Raw genomic sequence first — 19873 nt, 5'->3', positions numbered from 1 at the left:
GTGGAAATGGGTGATTGACTGACTGATAGCTGTTGATGACCGCAAACGACTGCAAATGGTTTTGCATGAAAAAGCAAGGGTTGAGATGGCTGAAGATCGCTTATCATGTATAATGAGATAAGAACCCGATATCTCTGTTCAAACCAGGTCCCTCCATGGTTTTGAGCTTGGTGATAAGTTGCAATTCAGCAACTTCTCTTTCCAGTCTATTTCTGAAATTCTTTTGTAGTAAGACAGCTACTTTGAGATCTTGTATAGAATGTCCTGGGAGATTGAAATGTTCTCCTACTGGTTTTTCTGTCTTCTGGTTCCTGATGTCAGATTTATGTCCATTTATCCTTTGGCGTAGGGTTTGGCCTGTTTGTCCAATATAGAGAGCTGAAGGGCACTGTTGGCATTTGATGGCATACACAATGTTAGAGGATGAGCAATTAAATAGTCCTGAGATGGTATGTTGGATGTTGTTGGGGCCAGTAATGGTGTTGTCTGGGTGTATGTGGCAGCAAAGTTGGCATCTGGGTTTATTGCAGGCTCTGGTACCAGTGTCCATATTAAGTCTGGTGGTTGTATTATTGTGGGTGAGGAGTTGTTTAAGATTGGGTGGCTGTCTGTAGGCAATGAAAGGTCTTCCTCCCAGAGCTTGAGAAAGGGAGCGGTCATTGTCCAGGAGAGGCTGTAGATCTCTGATGATGCGTTGTACTGTTTTAGCTTGGGAGCTGTATGTGATGACTAGTGGTGTTCTGTTATTTTCTTTTTTGGGTCTGTCTTGCAGCAGGTTCTCTCTAGGTATCTGTCTGGCTCTGTTGATCTGTTGTTTAACTTCATCAGGTGGATATTTTAGTTCTAAAAAGGTTTGCTGTAGATCTCTTAGGTGAGATTCTCTGTCTGTAGAGTTGGAACAGATGCGGTTGTAACGTAAGGCCTGGCTGTATACGATGGATTGTTTGGTATGTTTGGGATGGTAGCTAGAAGCATGTAGATATGTTTGTCGGTCAGTTGGTTTTCTGTATAAGGTGGTGTCTATACGTCCATCCTGTATTTTTATAGTAGTGTCCAAAAAATGTATTTCTTGCATAGATTGGTTCATTGTTAGGTTGATGGTGGGGTGAAAGTCATTGAATGTCTGGTGGAAGGTTTCCAGGGTCTGTTGTCCATGTGTCCAGATAATAAAAATATCGTCAATGTATCGCAGGTACAGGAGAGGTTTGAGTGGGTAGGAGTTAAGGAAACGTTGTTCTAAATCTGCCATGAAGATGTTGGCATACTGTGGGGCCATGCGGGTGCCCATGGCTGTGCCGCTGATCTGGAGGAACAGGTCATCACCAAATTTGAAGTGGTTGTGGGTAAGGACAAAGTGGCAGAGTTTGGTAGCAAAGTCCGCTGTGGTTTTATCTGAAATGGTGTTCCTTATGGCTTGTAAACCATCATTGTGTGGGATGTTGGTATATAGAGATTCCACATCCATATACCAACATCTCTATATACCAACATCCCACACAACATCCCACAAATCTGCACATTCCAAAGCAATGTAAGAACCAAAACAGAACCAGCCTTCAAAATTCACATTTATCAATTTTTTCACTGCAGTTCTCTATCCATAGAGTCTTTACAAAAATGCAGGTTAGAATAAAATGTGCCTAAAAATGAAAATAATAGTGAAAAGAGTATACAAAATTGGGAGAAATTGCTTGCAAAAATACCTTCATTAATAAACACATGTTTAATGTAGTTTTAAGAGAAATTCACACAAAAACACTAAAGGCTTGGTTTCCAGACACTTGATCACCTTGGTCGCCCTCCTTTACACACCCTTCCAGTTTGTCAATATCCTTCTTAAATGCAATAAATGTTGTAAACTTCAAAATCATATCCAGCTCTTCTTCTCACTCCAGAAAACCTATCACTGTTCTGTGTCACCCACACTTAGAGGGTCCACCAAAAAACCCAAAGTGAGTTGAATCCTTGCTCTTGTATTGAAATAATGTAAATGACACACCTTATTATAATTATTGCCAATCACTGGACAGAAAAAAGGCAAATATACTTTTAGAATAGCCTTTGGCGGTGAAGCAGAAGGTAATCAGTTATCATATGGGGGAAAGCTAAGCGGCCATGCCTTGAGGCTGTGCTCTGCTGCTGTGCTTTTTAACATTTTCATTAATGACCTGTTAAGAGGAAATTAACCATCAAATTGCAAGTGATTTTGTTATTCAAGAGAACAAATTGCTGATTCTCTGAGAACCTGCGCAATAAAAGCCCTGCTGCACAGATAACAATCAATGAAATGGCTGGTCAGCATATCAATTGAGCTCAACCTGGAATAGACTGGTTTCTGTTTTGCATGGCCTACTTAGTTTTTACTGGAACCCCCGAACCCCGTAGTCCTCTGAACCTGGTTGAAATTTACAAGGTGCAGACTTGAAATCCCTGAAGGTTCAGGTCATAATCTATGCTAGGATCCCAAATTTGCATTCCCACTGAAGAACATCAGAAGAACCTTTGATGAGCCCAGTGTTCATGTCGGCTCCTTTTCTTTGGAGTTGTCATCTTTTGTCCGCTCAATTTTTATGAAGCACCCAATTGATGTCACTTTCCTCCTCTTACATTCCAGAGAGTTTTGTGCTCTCCTCCTGTGTTTTTCAGGCCTAATCTAAAGCAATTCCTTTGTATGAAAATTCAGTCTGTGTATGGTCAGAACACGAGTGAAACTTTGAAAGGCTTCTGTGTCCTGAATTCAGCACTTCTTGTTTCATTGCTTCCTGATCAGTTTGATCAGAGGATGAGTAAATAATAGCCTATTAATTACCCTTCAAGTAGCCATTTTTAATTTCCCCAGTGTTAGTTTCTGTTCCCAAAGTGGGGAGGATTAATTCCCAGTTTCCGTTCATTTTTGCCATTATTTTTTCTCCATTTGTTTTATAGTAAAATGAGACTACTTCACAACTAAAAATTGAAAGAAATTACCAGTGGGAATTAGCTATTAAAGCATCTCCTCTGCAAATAAGTAAAAGGTAAAGTTGTTGGGTAATATGACAACTTATTGTTACAAAAGATAGGTGCACCCACACTCTCTGCTGAGTGATAGCAAGATTCCAGGGTGTTCCAGCATCTGTGTTCCTTTGGAGAATTGACACGACGGAGACTGTCTTAGCTTTGAGAAATACAGTTTATTCACCTATTTACACCTTCAGTCTGCATGGAGGGAGTCCAGATCCTACAACCTGGTCATTTCAAGAGGGGCTTGTCCCCACAGCAGCACAATCCTAGAGTCCAAGGCATTTCTCCCAGTCATCTCTGCAGCCAGCCTGCCCAAGATGGATCTAAGGCTGGATCTACACTGATCTGCAAAAACACTATTAAAGGCTATTTTTTTAAAAAAACAAGTTTTTTAAAATCGTATTTTTCAAAAATGCAATTTCCCATTGCCAATGGATCACTGTTCTACAGCGCCCTCTGGTATTACAGTTTTATAATGCATTTTTAAGGTTATAACCAACCAATGTAGATTCACACTGGTCTTCCTCCTCCTCCTCCTCCTCCTCCTCCTCCTCCTCCTCCTTCTTCCCAGAAACCCTTGCTCAAGACTCCCATTTCCTGTCATCTCAAACATACATACACCATCACCTTTGCAACATCTGTCTCCCCAGTCTATCAACACCTTTTGTCATGTTAACAGATTTGCTCTTTGCTAGGCCAGCCAGGCTGGTTTGCATAAGCCAGCCCATGGACTCCTTGTCTGCCACAGTTCTGAAGCTTGTACTTTCATCCATATTCCAAGTAACCAAAATCCTACATTTATTAATTTATAGGGTTTAGGAGGGGTCTCCCCCAAATCTATAACATTATTAAGAGTTTGAGTGGAGCCCTCATTTTAATCCTGCTTCCAGCTGAGTTCAGAAAAGCCATACTTTAGCAGCACTAAAGGGTTCTAGGATGGAAGGAACCTGAATGTAGCATTCCTTGTGAGAATCCCAGCCACAGATGAACAGTAGCTGCTCCACTACTGTCTCGGAGTCTACCTTCTGCCCATCCTGAGCTGAAATGCTTCAAGAAAGATGTTGGAAACATCACTGCTGGCTCATTCTAGCCATCACTGAAATGGACTGAGCCTGTCGTGAAGGCAATAGACTTGTTCATGGTAGAGGAAATGCTACAGAAAGAGAATGAGCAGAAATATGAGGCCTACTGTAAACAGATAAGGACATTAGCAGAAGTAATGTAATAACCTGCAGTTTCATAAGAGTATATCTTTAAAGTAGATAAATAAAAGAATAAGTTAAGTTTATTTAGAATATGCAGGAAATGTAAAAAATAAATTTAAGGAACTTCAGAAAGAGGAGGAAGGAAGACAAGTTTTGAAAGGTTAGGATGATTGTAAAACTATTGAAATGTATATAAATGAAAATCATAAATAAAATAAAAATAAAATATGAGGCCTACTGTTTCTCATTGCTATCCTGGCAATTGTTATTCATCTAGCAACAGGAGCTGCATGTGCAGTACCTGAACATATCAGCGCTGTGTTCACCCCAACAAGATTTTTTCCTACTTTCTGTTGTGCCTGTTGTATATTATGTCAAAGGATTTTATATCTGTACTAGCTGACCCGGCCACACATAGCTGTGGTTCTTTCCTGTGATCCCCACCCCACCCTGTCCCGGTCCATGACGTATCCTGCCCCTCCTCCCTGCACCCCGGCTCATCCCTGTGTTTCGGTAAGATACCCTTCCCTCTGTTGTCCCTGGGGACTGTTGGCCCCTCCCCCATGTATCTCCATACCTTGGCCCCCACCCTTGGAGAAGGAACTGTTAGGTTCTGGGTTCTATTTCCCAGCATGCACTTTTGTCTGAGCCCTCTGTTGTCCCTGTGGAGTGTTGGCCCCTACCCCCGGTATCATCCTACATTGGCCCCCACCCATAGCTGCCAAGTCTCCCGTATTCCCCGGGAAACCCCCGTTTTTCCAGCTGTTCCCAGCCGAAGAAACGGAATTTTTTGTTTTTTCCCAGTTTATTGTGGCGCGGTGGCCATTTTGGAGCTGGGCAGAGCATGCTCAGAAGCAACTTTTGATGCTGCTTTGCCCAGTTCCAAAATGGCTGCAGCGCAACTTCTGGTGTGGCGGCCATTTTGGAACAGGGCAGAGCAGCATCAAAAGTAGCTTCTGAGCATGCTCTGCCCAGTTCCAAAATGGCGGCAGCGCTACTTCCGGTCTGCTATTTCCGGTCCAGTCCCTTATTTCTCAGGCCCGAACTTGACAGCTATGTTTGGAGAAGGAACTGTCAGTTTCTGGGTTCCAATTCCCAGTATTTACTTTTGTGTGAGCCCTCTATTGTCCCCTCCCCCCTGTATCTCCATACATTGGCCCCTGTGCACGCATCATGAACATTTCTATATATTTAGATTAAGGATTGGGGGTGATGATGCGCCCTGGGACCCAGAGAACTACTTTTAAAATCCTGACCGGGGGGGGGGGGTCAAATAGCGAAGCCCCACAGCCCTGTAGCAACAGACAGGCCCAGACAGAAGGAGGGGGATCATATGGGCCACTTGGCGCGGGCCTCCGAATCCAAAGGGGGCCTTGGTCAGCATATTCACAATCAGTAAAATGAAAAACGTAACAAAAGGGTTAACAACAGGGTCACATTATCTACCTGGCCCCGGCCTCTGTCTGGCCCTGCAAGGGCCTGGCAACAGAAGGTGCGTTCTGAAGCAACCGAGTTGTTCAGTTCCATAAAAAAACCCAGGAAGTGGCAAGGGGAAGGTAGGGGATTGTAAATCGAGGGGGTTGGAATTGGGCACTGCAAATATCTGAGGACTTAAACTGGGGAGAGAAAGTGCATGGTTGTTGTTTTTTTTTAAAAAAGACGCAGAGCGTTGCATTCAGTCGTAGTAATTGTGAAATGGAGGGTAATAGCCCCCCTTCAGATCCCCCTGAGCCTCAGAGTCCCCCTGAGTCGAGGCGAGATACTGTGGAGAGGGCAGGTTTCATCCCTGTGTCTCCCCTCCACCCTGTTCTGACCCATTACGTATCCCTGCCTTCTATTCATTGGACCTTGTTGCTGGAAAAGGCCTGTTTTCAGTTGAAACAAAATAAAAATATTCCTTCCAGCAGCACCTTAAAGACCAACTAAGGTGCTGCTGGAAGGAATTTTTTATTTTGTTTTGACTACGTCAGACGTTGTGGCTAATCCCTGTGACTGCCCCCACGTGTCCCGATCCATGATCTATTCTGTTTGTCCCCCGCCCCTCCGTGACCGGCGTATCTCATGACGTTCTGAAGGATGGTATTTATTTTTGTCTTGTGGTTATTTGGTGGGGGTTTGGGGGGGTAGTGGTGCTAAATTGTAAAGTAAAAACTCCTTGCCGTGCCCCCAAGTGCGATGCTGTGGGTTATCCCCCTCCCCGGGCCTAGTGGAGGCCTGGAAGCCTGACAGAAGCCTAGGGGTGTGATAATGGCCGCCTTGCTGGTTTCAGTTGCTTGGTTGATGATGATGTCATTTGGTTTGTGGGTGTGGCTTAGATTTCACAGGAAGGGAGGGGGTGTACTGTGGGAGGAATTCCACTTGAGGGCGCTGTTTGAGTTGGTGGAAAACCAGGTCTGTACCTGTGCTATTTGAGGGATTCTTGCCCCCAACAACGCGCGGGGAGTGGCCTGGATCGTTGTGTCAAAATTTCAGGACGATCGGTCAAGCAGTTACGGAGAAAAGTGGAACCTGGATTTTCACGATTTTTACATTTTTATATATATAGATTACCATTGTATGCATTTGCATTAGGGTAAAGTAACTGCCTTTTGGTTACAGAAGGTACAGCTGCTATTGGTTCATTTAAGCTGCTGTATTTGGATCCTCTGTCTTATTGGTTTCCTCCAAAAGGCAGCACTGTGATTGCCTGATATTGTTCCCTCCAAAATGTATCCCTTTCTAGCTAGTCCCCCGTCCCTATAAATGTAGCTTTCCTCTCCTCAGAGCTCAGTCTTGTTTGCTTTAATAAAGAAGTGTTACTAGAGAACTGTCTACAGCATATTATGTCAAGAGTGCTGAAATCACGAACCGCACGTCACAACAGTGCCATCATTCACCACCTGGGCAGGGGGGTGATTCCAGGCTTCACTCTCTCAACAACAGGCAATCAAACCTGACCGGAACAATGAGCAATTGGTCAAATGAGCTGCTTGGCTGCTCAAGAGAGTCCTACAGTTTGCAACAAAACATATCCCCATGTAATGTACTCTCGGAATCAAAACATTCATCGCTTCACTTCTCCCTTAACATACCCTATCCACCCTTTTTCTGCATCGCGGACATCTTCTGATTCTTTCAAGAGTGACAGTGGTCATTTTAATCCTTGTTATTGACTGAACACAAAATCAGAGAGTCGGCCTGCCCCCCTTTGTCAATTTCTTTGGACACTTGTAAAATTAGGCAATTTTCTGAACTCATGAAAAGTTGATTTACATACTTGGCTAACACGTATTTTGAAGAAAAAATGGGAATCTCTTGAAATACTGCGCTGAAAGTATTTGAACTGAAACAAACTGTGACAGCCAAAAGCTATTTTCAAGTTAGGGAAAAGATAAAATATTTTACCTGATTCTTGATGGTCGTGCTTCAGATAAACAGGATCTATTTTAAAGGCACAGGTTAAATCTGTTCTCTTCTTCACCCTGAAAAAATATTGACTTTGGATTATTTGCCATTGCATTACCAGCTACTTCTGTCTTGATTAAAATATATAAAAGCTTTGATTGCAGGTTAAAATTTGACCCCTCATTAATTTATGTGAAACAGAAGGACCCAATTCATATGCAAGTCATACAAGCACGAGCTGCTTTTCTTCTTGTGTCAGATTTGATTAACGTAGAATTTAACCTAATGAAACATCATTTTTTTCCAACTACTTTGTATCTGAAACTAGCATATACTTTTCCTAGATTTCCTTTCAAATTCATTTCAAGTGTAATAAACCTTGGTAGCACAATGCCGCACAATATGTGCGCTGTTCCTGAGTAATTTCATTAAACTAACAGCGCTAACATCACCGCTACCACATTTCTTCAAAAGAAGTTAAAAAACCCGTCTTGGAAGAAACAGAGATGAGCAATAGCTATGGAAGTGCTATACGTCTGAAGCACATTCAAAGCAAGTTATTTCCCTCAGAGAATTCTGGGCACTGTAGTTTACCTCTCACAGTCACAATTCCAAGCAACCTTAAACAAGTTCCAGTGCCTAGAATTATTTGAGAGGAAAATGTGTTTAGAATGTGCTTTAAAAGAGTAGTGAATTCACAGCCCTGGTCCACACATCACATTACATTGTGATGTTAATGAGGAGTAAGAAACAGGACCTGGCTGCAGGGCCGTCCCTAGGCCCAGGCTGGGTGGCACAAGGTGCCAGGGCACCTGCGGAAGGGGCGCTGAACACTGGAGTCTGCCTCCGCGCGCCTCTGCTGTTGAGCGGCTTCAGGCAGCTCTCTGGAGGCGCGTGGGGAACACGAGCCTGGGGCCGCCTGAACAGCTGAGAGGCGCAGTGCGGCGGCCCCAGGCTCGCGCTCCCCGCGTGCCTCCGGAGCTTCGCAAGGTGAGTGTGAGCCTGGGGCTGCCTTCTCTGTGCCTCTCAGTTTTTGAGCGGCTTCAGGCCGCTCTGCGGAGGCACGCAGGGAGCGCGAGCCTGGGGCTGTCTCCTCCGCGCCTCTCAGCGCCCCTCCTGCCCGCCTCACTCACGGGGGGCGCCGGAGGGATCTTGGCACCAGGGCGCCAGATATGGTTAAGATGGCCCTGCCTGGCTGAACCTCTTGACTTAGTTCCTTTGATTATCTGCAGAATATATTATGGCTTGAGCCAAAGGTTTGTTCATTAAATAATGGTTTAACATTACATGCAAACTCTTCATTTTTGCACTTCATACTTACCACATAGTAGAACAGTCAAAATTTACTAAGAGCCATTTGTGTGGGTTGAAGTTAAATGAATCTGCAAACTGAAAGGATTAAAAAAAACCATCAGGAAAATTATTACAACCACTAGATCAATATTTCTAGCTTGACAGCCTTGGCAGATTTTCCAGTGTGTCTGTGAGGTGCTTTCATCAATTATTGGGATATTTAGAGAATTCTGGTGAAGTTCAACAGCAACATTCACAGACAGGGATTTTGAAGAACAACTCCCTTACTACCATAAGAGTTTTTGCTGGATGGGATGGTGAAGTGCTTTTCATATTCTGAAGGTTTTATTTAGGATTCTATTCATCAATTTCAAAGTACAATACAATCACTTCTTATGTGCATTTAACTTGTGCAATTTCAACCTTGCACGATATACGATGCATCAAAGCGGAGACCTAGTGGAGAAGCTTAAGAAATTAGGAATTCACTCTGCAATTCTGGATTTGGGGAACAACCATGGAGAAAAATGGTTGAAATTGCACAAGTTTAAAGTTTTCCCAGTGCAGAGAGAGATTTTAAGCTCTCCACTCAGTGCACAGGCTCTGGGATGCTCTCGCAAGATCTCTCAGGTGTGTCCGAGTTCCCATGAGATCTCGTGATCATCCCCCCAAGCTTCCAGAGCCAGCATGTTGTGCAGGCTTGGCCTGACAAGAAAAACAGAGAGCTTAAAAGTCCTTACTGTGCCAAGAAAACCCAGACAAAAAGAGCTTTTAAGGTCTCTGCCTTGCTTGGGGGGCAAGGCCTGCTCAGCATGGATGCTTGTAGGGAGGCCGTCCCAAGGGTTGAGTATACGTGTTATACATTTTATCCCATTCTGTAGCGCCACACACCAGATTAGGCTGAATCCTGAACCAAATCAGGCCAATCTGAATTAGGCCAAGGGATCCGGGTTTTGCCTGACTTAGGTGGAGGCAATCCTGGATCACCTCAGGTTGGGTCACGGCACCCATAATGATCTGGGGTTGTCAGGGGCCACATGGCAAGGAGAGGCAGGCACTGGGCAGGAAGAAAGAAAGCTTGTCCTGGAAGCAAAAAAAGCAGCAGATTCCAAGATGAAATCCTCCTCTCACCAATCCTGCAGGCTTCCCTCCTGCCTTAATGAGCCACCTCGACCAACAGAGTTGCAGCTTCCCCCCCCCCCCCCCCGCCTTCAAATGAGCAAGCCTTTCCACATGTGGCAGAGGAAGCTGAAAGAAACTACCCATTCTGCGAAGTTAACAAATAATAATGTAGGTTGATTTTGTGGTTTCTGAAAGCATATGAAGAAAAATGGCGCTTTGCAACACCAGTTTATTTCTGTTTAGCCAATTGCAATCGCACCAGCTTCTCCATTTGCATACAGGCCTTTTGTGAAGAAGTATTGTGCTGTGGAGGGGGAAGGAGGGGAGGCCATATGGCTAGAGGGAGGCCATCTATTTAGACTTGTTGAATGGTTGCCACACTGACGCTTGAAACACCATGGAAGTGATGATTCATTTCCTTCAGGAGCCAGTGAAACCTGCACAGGAAATTACAGCAAGCTTTGCTGATAAAAACGAGAAAGGAGGGTGCTTTATTGGCTAGGGCTTTTGTGCTTCTTTTCATTTATTAGCTCTTACACATTGGCATTATTTAGGGACATTCAGCAAACAGTAATATTTTCCCCCTTTAATGTCAAGGAAGACCAGGAGTTTATCTGACAGTCTGGAAAAGAGACTCAGGAAATTGCATTGCCCTTATCTAAGGATGCACATGAAACGCAGCCCAGCATTACTGAAAAAATGAAAAGTCACCTATCATTTATACAGTTCGTGAAACAGAATGCCCTTTGGTAATTCTGCACATACTATTCAGCTTCCCTGTTCTGCATTTGGAATGTATTCTCCTGTGGTTTTCAAAACAGATGCAGATGGGGAAAGCGGTCACTAAATGATCATGTTGTTTCAGATAATTGCTTGAAAATATTTCCATAGCTACTCAAGATGGAAAGGCAAGCTTCCCCATCTCCCTTCTCCAAGCAGAGGGAGGTTCAGAGGAGACAGTCCAGCAAGAGGGCAGGGAAAGTCTTCCTTTGCTTTTTTGCCAGTCTTTTTATTTGCAACAATTACAGTGGTAGCTAAGAAGCGGCAGGCGGTGACAGCAAAAAGGCAGAATACTGTAAGTGTCAGCAACTGAGTCCAACAGTCTCAGAGCTGACAACGGCGGCTTCTTCTACCCAAACCAGTAATCCAGCCGCTGTCTCAAATCAATGTCTGTTTCATGCACAATGGCTCTTCCTTTACTTCTCACCCTTCCTCTCATTTTGTCGCCCCCCCCCCAATCTGTCAAAATGCAGTTTGCAAGCTCTTTGGCTCCCTTGCAGGTGCCATGTGTAGCTTAACAGCAATAGGGACTCCACGCACCCTCTACAAATTGTACTTCTAGGAGACATTCAAGATTCCCTATGCAACTGACCAGGACCATGTTTAAAGGAGCCTTTGTAATTTGTTTCTTCCAGCTTTAAGAAGAGCATCAGCTACAGCCAAGAGGTTGTTGCCCCCCCTTCCCTGTTCACCCTCCAAGGTTACCATATAATATAACATAACAATATAATATTTGAATAGGGTGTAGATACACAACATCCAATATGCTTAGACCTCAAATAACAAAGCTGATCCACAAGTTTTATCTGGAAGACCGATTGCATAATTCAGGTGTGTGTACTCTGGACTTTAACACTATGGTCATAAAGGGAAAGGGAAAGGACCCCAAGGTACTGGCACAACAGGTGCACCAGGGCAGGAAGGTGTGATCTTAATATACATAGAGGCCGGGAGGCAGAATACCAGGGTATTTTAGCTGCATAAGGAAGAGAAAAATACGGAAGCAAAACTTCGCCAAGCCACCCATTCATCCACTGCATCAGACATGTGCATGATGATAAAAGTGGTAAAATCAGGTTATTAGCAGCTAAAGATTCTGCCTGGATTTCATTTTGAGTTTTCATTGCTATTGCTTACCTCCACTCCATTGAGAAGGTGGCGGAATTCAGGGCAGACGAATGAGCTCCCAGCATAGGCTGCGTCAACATGCATCCAAATATTCTCCTCATTGCCTAGAAGGTGGAGAATCATAGGAACCATTTTTAATAACTCACCTAACTGAACAATCAGTAATGTGGGTAGGGCTGGGTTTCAGGTTTCTAAATGTCTTTTTTAAAAAAAAAAAAAGTATTTCTATATAACGCAGCTAATCTAAAACGCTGCAATGTTCTAAAGGACACATGCTAATTCTAGAGGGTGATCAAAATGGTTAGGAAGTGCAGCAACAGGCCAGCTGTGAGCACAGAGTCATCTTGTGACAATAGCTTATGCCACCTGTCACAGGGGATGCGTTGCGACTACTCTAGAGTAACGACTCTCCAGACCTTTGCCTTTTCATGCTTTTATTAAGTGCAGGCTATTTACAGTGCTAGAGCTATACAGGATACATCCTCTCAGTCTGACCCAGAACCCTGGAATGGCGCGCTCCGCGTCTTCTTCCAACATAAGAGTCTGGGCACCCCAAATCTCCTCCCCCGTTCCCTCCTGCGTAATTCCTGTCCCACGTGCAGCAGGGGCTCTCCTATGCTGCCAGAGCCCCGTCTCCTCCTTCCTCCTTCCTCACTGGACTCTTCCCCCCTCCCCGCTGGCGCTACTGCTGGTGGAGGAGCTGCTCCTCAGGATGGGGGGGGGCTCTCTGTACCCTTTCCCCCTCACACCACCCAAGATTCATGGACTAATTTTCAAGGTGCTACAAAACTCTAATCTTTTTCTGCAACAGAATATCACATTAAAAAGTCGGGGGGGGGGAACCAGTCTTGTTATAAAATAAATACTTTTCCTGTGTTTTTCCAAGTTTGTTTTTAGTCAGTAAGTGGCTTTGAAGGCCTTATGTGGAACTGTGAACTATAAACTGTGATCCTGTGACAGAATGGGAGAAGGCAGAGACTCCAGATAACTATCTTACTTTATTGATTTATGTTAAAGTTACAGAATCCCAAATAAACCAAGCTTTTTTAGTCCTCTGTGGGAGAGCTTCTCATGGGCATAAGATTAAGGGTTAACACACATCCATAGCAAGCACAAGTCATAACTGCAGCAAAAGATCCTAAACCTCTCAGCAGTGTGCATATGAACATACATGAGTGTTGCCATAGCTGCCAAGTTATCCCTTTTTTAAAGGGATTTTCCCTTATGCTGAATAGGCTTCCTCGCGAGAAAAGGGAAAACTTGGCAGCCTGTGAATCCAGGTAAAGGTAAAGGGACCCCTGACCATTAGGTCCAGTTGTGACCAACTGGGGTTGCAGCACTCATCTCGGGTTATTGGCCGAGGGAGCCGGCGTACAGCTTCCTGGTCATGTGGCCAGCATGACAAAGCCACTTCTGGCGAACCAGAGCAGCACACAGAAACGTCGTTTACCTTCCCACCAGAGCAGTACCTATTTATCTACTTGCACTTTGACGTGCTTTCAAACTGCTAGGTTGGCAGGAGCAAGGACCGAGCGGTGGGAGCTCTCTCCGTCGCGGGGATTCAAACCGCCGACCTTCTGACCGGTAAGCCCTAGGCTCTGTGGTTTAACCCACAGCGCCACCCAGGTACACACTTGCAATAGAACAGGAAGGAGCTAACTCAGGGACTTTTTTCAGAGAAGAGGCAGGTCTCCAGGGTAATAGTTTCATTCTGCTCCCAGATGGAACAGGTTTGACAACATACTAAATTCAAACAAACCCAGTTTGTTTATTTGTTTAGTTAAACAATATGAACACATCTCACTGAAAGTATTTAATGATGTGACAAGTGAAATTTATTGGAATTTAAATGGTAGCAATATTTTCCCAACTCTGAGACAAAATAAATAATTGTTGACTTACAAATAGGACCCAGTTCTGACAGTTTGTCAAAGGAGCAGCATGTTGTGGTTCCAAGTGTTGCACAAAACTATGGGACCAAAAACAAAAAGCAGTAGCAGCAACAACATCAACAAAATAAATCTAATTGAAGAAGAGAATCAGCAATCAACACACCAAAACGAAAACTTTCAGCATTCTTTGAGAAGGTACAAGATTAGCTACATAGAACTAATACGAACTACAGTAATTTCATGCAGCATTTCTCAATACAAAATCTGAGGATCTTGAGTGTGCACGCATTTGTGCATGTTTGGGAGTAGTGGTGGTATTTTCAGCTAAAACAAGTCCAGACTGGCTCCATATTAAGTACAACAACAAATCTTTATTGCGGTCAAAGAGAACGAGTTAAAACAATCCATAAGTCAGATATAAGATTAGAAATTTAAATTATGTTAAAAGATTAAAATCCACTTCAAGGAATTAAAATTTACATATGAAGTTAGAATTTAGAATTTTAGAATTTTAAATTAATGAATCTCTACAGCCTATTGACATTAAGAACAGCATTCCTTCCAGGGTTAAACTTCAATTCTCAGTCACTGGTCATTGTTGACACCACGGCCTGTCTTACTCTTGTCGCAATAAAACAAAATTTTGCAAGAGGCCTGGTGATATCCAAATCTTTATCAGCGAGGAGGTGCCTGATATAAGCCTCCTCTGAGCAACCAGGCAATTTCCCCAACGGCGGTTCGATCAGTTCTTTTCTTGTGTCACAGTACAGTGGGCAGTATAAGAGGACGTGCCCGATGGATTCAATCTTATTACAATCACATGGGCACAATCTTTGATTGATTGGTATATTATGATATATGCCCTCTAAAAGTGCTGAGGGGATAGCATTAAAACGAGCCCTGGAAAATGCCCAACGATGTTTAGAGTTATCTAGTGACTTAAGGTAATTTGCTGGTTGGAGTCTTTGGGAATCATAAAGAGATCTGTAAATTATGGAGAGTTGGTTAAAATCATTTTGGGTTTCTGTGTCCCTAATTTGTTCTTTAATTATGTTCTTGGCTCCTCCCAATTCCAAACTTAAAAGATACTCTGGAGAGAGACCATATGTGGATAATTTTCTTAGAATGCCCTTCCACCAGTTTGTTTGGAATTTATCAAGGAGCATCAGGGGGAGCAGCCCAACTGAAGTCTTATTAAGTCTTAGCCAAGTGTACAGAGTGACTAGCCACACTTTGGCTTCGATCCTATATAGGCCCGCTTCTAGTCGCAAAACAGCATTTGGGACACATTTCGGGGTTTGAAAAATTGACCTGAGAAATCCTGATTGAATTCTTTCATAAGGGTCCAAATTAGAGAGGGGGACAAATTGTGCACCATATAATAATTGTGCTGTAGGTCTTGCAACAAATAGTTTAATAGCTTGATTGAAATTTCCTCCCTTAGCTCGGTGAAATCTTAGGATTGCTGACGTGCTTTTTTGTGCTGTGTAGGAGGTGTAGTTAATGTGGGCAGTTTTCTTGCTTGAAGCTTGGAAGACAACTCCTAGATATTTAAAGCATGTCACTTGTTCAATGTCTTGCTTATCTATGCGCCATCTGTAAGTTTTCCTTTTGTTAGGGAAGACCGTGATTTTTGTTTTTTGATAATTGTTAATTGCTCCTCCTTGCAGTATTGCGCTAGTTTCTTGAGAGCTCTTTGGAGGCCGATCTGTGTCTGGGACAAGATAACAGCATCATCTGCATAAAGCAGGATAGGCAACCTTTTGTCTGCTAGTTTTGGGGCATGTATATCTGCCCCTTGAAGATGTGCAATGAGGGAGTTTATATAGATATTAAAAAGGGGGCAATATGCATGCTTGTTTGATTCCCTTAGCTGTTCTAATTGGATTGGAGAGTTGACCTGCCCGGTTACATCTTACTCAGAGTCTTGTGTTGCTATAGAATTTAGATATTAACAGCAGCAGACGATGGTCTATTGTTGACTTTCTGAGTTTGTCCCATAAGCGAGTTCTTGAGATAGAATCAAAAGCTGCTTTAAAGTCTACGAATGCTGCAAATAAATGGGGATTATGTTGGGTCATGTATTTTTCAGCCAGATGTTGCAAAATCAAAGAGTGATCTATTGTGGATCTCCCCTGCCTGTGCATCATCGAGTATGTTCTCATTTTCAATCCAGTCACAGAGTTTCCCACTAAGATGTCTAGCATATAATTTGCTTATTATATCCAGAGGCAGTGATGTCATTTGGAGCCGTTTGGGCAGCTGAGAACTATCTCAGGTGTTAGAGCACCTGAGCAGCAGGTCTGTTCTGTTGTGCAGCTGTCTGCCTCAGAGTTAGTCCATCTCTGACAGTTTTTGTCTTAGATACAAATCTATGTAAGATGTATCATTAACATAAGAAACACCTCCCTGCCTTGTATATTTGACCCACCAAGTGCAAGTACAGGCAGCCCCCATTCACGTGCATTCATTGTATGTTAATATTTTGTTGGAAGCCGCCCAGATGGGCAGGGTATAAATAATACTTTATTATTATTATTCAATCTGTGTGCGACCATATATACGCACATTGTACCAAACCCAGAAGTGACTCAGAAACATCATAAAAACATCACTGAAACATCACTAAGAGGGCAGAGCGGGGCGGAACGGGGTGTTTTCAGGCTTTTTCAATGGTTTTCAATTATATGTGATTTCACCAATGTGTGCGGTGCCCTGGAACATAACCCCCAGATAAATGGGGGGGCTGCCTGCACACAGCGTAAAAGTTATTTGTTATTTAAACTTTAAAAGACAGCGTCTTGTGTAATTTTTGTAGGAAGGGAACAAACCAAAGGGTTAAACAACTCAGTCTCTTCCTTTCCGTAGCTCGCTAAATGGGACCGAGAATCTAATTCCCACATTCCTCTGAGGAGACTCCCAACTGGGGCCAGGCTGAAACCTGACATTCAATGAACTATTTTTATTGCTTTTGTTGCTGCTTCTTGGTTTGGCATAGTCTCTTTTCCTGCCCAACTGTCATCTCCGCTCAAACAGGTTTTGTATAATGCTCCAACAAGTTTACTCGCTAGAGATGACAAAGGGGCAAAGGATTTGGCCCAGCAGTGGCTCTACCATGTCTCTTCAGTGTCCTGCTCCAGTCATGGGACCCCCCTCCTCAGAGAGGCTTGCCTAGAACCTACGTTGTGGTCTTTCAATGCCAGATAAAGACTTTTTCATTTCCCCAGGCTTTTCAATCTCTTCATTTTTATGAATTTTAAATGACTCATAGACCCTTTGGATGGCTCTGAAGATCAGATCTTTCATTAATGGTGTCCGTTTTTTGAAATGGTGGTTATCTTCTACTGCTGGTTTTATGCTCCCTTAGATTTTATGGGTTTATGGTTTTATTTTTTTTAATAAAACTGAAAGCTGCCCAGAAAACCTTAGTTATTGGACGACATAAATACTAGGGCTGTGTACAGACCACTTGTTCTGCCCTGTGGCTTCAATCCGGGTTGGCAGCAAGCAGGTCAACCCACCCCAGATCCAGTCCCAAATTAATTCAGGAAGTTTGGTTAATATTTAATTTTATATATATATATAGAGGCCCTAATTTAACACAGGGCCAAGAGGAGGGCAGAGGAAAGAGAAGTTGCATTTTCTTCTCCCTCCCCCCACCGAGAGCAAAGGAGGTGAATTATGTGGGGTGCTGCTTTGCAAGTGGGTTTCCTGTAGGGAAAGATTCTGGTTAGTGAGGAGCGAGCTTAACCGTTCTATCAATCATTCTATCAAATTAAACATTCAATGTTCAATTGTTTTTAATGACTGTTTTCCCTGTGTTTTAGTGGTTCTTTATTTTTATCTGTAAGCTGCCTTGAGTGTCTGTCAGGGGAAAAGGTCGGTTATAAACACATCATCAACAACAACAATAACCATGAATCGAAATTTGGGTAGCACTCGGAGCCAAATCCTGGCTTAGTTCATGGGCACAAAAAGGACCAGGGAGCAGCAACATGGCTGTGACCTCCTCTCCAGGAGTCTACACTCCTGGTAGGCCAAACCAGACCAGACACTGATTTCAGTGGAAACAGCTACTGTAGATCCAAATTAAAGCTAAATGCAGTAACACACACGCCTCAAGAAGGAGCTCAGGCTTTAGGCCTTATCACAAGAGATGAAGCTCAGCTATACTTCATTCTCCTGGATGCCTTTCCTGTGACCTTGTGTGTGACCTTGAAGCTCCTTTTATCCATAGCCAAAAGCTAAAAAACATCTGTTGTCCTGGGAGGGGGGAGGTTGTTTTTTTTATGCCGAGTCTGTAGCAGCCAATGACTCTAACCCAATTTGTAACCCGTATTACAACATTGTAATCACATCAGGAGCAGGGACAGGTTGCCTCTTGCAAATACAGCTGGCAACTTAGAGGGGGCCCTGAGCTTGCTTTTCTTCAAATGGCAGCATGACATAGAGCGCTGCTGCTCTCCTTCTGGGTGCTGTTAAAGGCACAGAGAAGCAGGCCAGTTCCCGGGTTGGCAACCCTAGTTGTCTACTTAATTCATTGGGCATTACAGCCATTAACTAACATTGAGCTCTCAGAACTTACAAAGAATGGAATGAGGCCAGCGGCTTTATCTTTGTCTACAGCTTTCCTTAGGGCTGACCCACGTACAGCGAATGTGTCATCTGTGGGGAGCAGCTTGATTTGAACTCCAGCAATCAAGCCATCCTTTTCAACCGATGAATGAGCCTGCAATTAAATGGGAGAAAATGTGTCTTTAAAACATATTTGCATACAAAGCTTAGTTTATTGGATTTACTTATTCCTTCACACAAGTGTTTGTTCTTATTGCTAAAATTAACTAACTAACTAACTTACTAATTAATTAATTAAAAAAGGGAAGAGCCATCACACACAAAACATGTTAAAGTTTAAACATGCAAGAACTGGAAGTCTCATGAAATACCAACAGTTGATGAGTGGCAGATGAATATGATGGAGTATATGGAATTGGCTGAGATGACCGGAAGAATCCGCAACCGGGGAGAAGAAGCGACAGAAGAATGGAAAGATTTTAAATTGTATTAATAAAAAATATGCTAAAGTTGTTTATTAAGACCAGATATAGGATATAAAGAAGCTGTGGAATTAGAGATTAAGTAAATTAGATAGATGTACAATAATTTCAGAAACTGTTATTAAAATGTTTTGGAAATTGCTAAATTTTAAATTGGCAAGGATGCGTAGCGGGTGGGAACCCGAGGAGGTCCCTATAGTCAATGTGAAAAGATCAGGATTAGGTATCTAAATTTTGTGCTTTTCTTTTCCTTTTCTCTCTTTTTTTCTATATCTTTGTTATATGTTTGTATTGTTTTGTATTGCTGTATTATTTTTCATTATTGTAAATCCAATAAAAATTTAATATAAAAAATAAAAATGCAGAACACAACACCTCTTTTAAAAAGAAGACAGGCAAATAAATCCAAGTCTCAGTCTCCCATCTGCAGCATAAGTTAGTCATGCTTGCAACTTCAATAGGTCTACTCTGAGTAGGATACAACCCCAAAATACTAGCTGGAGATGCTCCGAGGAGGCGGCCTAAAAGGGGCAAGTGGATCTGCCTCAGATGGAGCAAACACGTGACAAGTGAGAAACTGGAGTACAGACACACATGTCCTTCTTCCAAACATTGTTAAGGAAGCACGCAACCATATTCAGAGAGAAAGAAAGCAATCCCGTTTATCATATTTTTGAATTCTCCTAAACCATCTTACCTTTGCTAAACCTGATATTTATCCTTAGGTTGGATTTTCTGTCTCTTCTTTTGGATTACTGAGTCACCCAGTTATGAACTTAATGCAGAAGAAGCTGTGAGCTCAGCAACAGGCTGCCTTAAAAGGTCAGAAACATCTTAAGGCAAATCCTTGTGCAGACAAAAGAAAAATCCCCTGACCTTCAGCAGGCGAGTATGACTGTCATCCCTTATTGAGGATCAGGCATTTACAATCCCAAGTTGGGGGGGGGGGCAGGTGTACTTGATTTCAAGCTGCGTGGCTGGGACTGCCCAGGAGGAATTCAGAGAACAGGAG

General features: G+C 43.1%; 1 protein-coding gene across 2 annotated transcripts in view; it reads right to left on the bottom strand.

The window, feature by feature from the left end:
- The window catches only part of DDC (dopa decarboxylase), a 64768-nt gene that overhangs the window by 21013 nt on the left and 23882 nt on the right, over positions 1-19873 (bottom strand). For both annotated transcript variants that reach the window (XM_035134977.2, XM_035134978.2), the window contains exons 6-10: positions 18390-18533; positions 13815-13881; positions 11922-12016; positions 8911-8978; positions 7590-7666 (exon numbers count right to left, since the gene is read on the bottom strand). In XM_035134977.2, the coding sequence (XP_034990868.1) occupies positions 7590-7666; positions 8911-8978; positions 11922-12016; positions 13815-13881; positions 18390-18533 (451 nt within the window). The remainder of the gene's footprint in view (positions 1-7589; positions 7667-8910; positions 8979-11921; positions 12017-13814; positions 13882-18389; positions 18534-19873) is intronic.

This window comes from Zootoca vivipara, chromosome 13, assembly GCF_963506605.1.
Source record: "Zootoca vivipara chromosome 13, rZooViv1.1, whole genome shotgun sequence".
NCBI lineage: Eukaryota > Metazoa > Chordata > Lepidosauria > Squamata > Lacertidae > Zootoca > Zootoca vivipara.
This window is presented reverse-complemented; position numbering and strand designations above follow the sequence as displayed.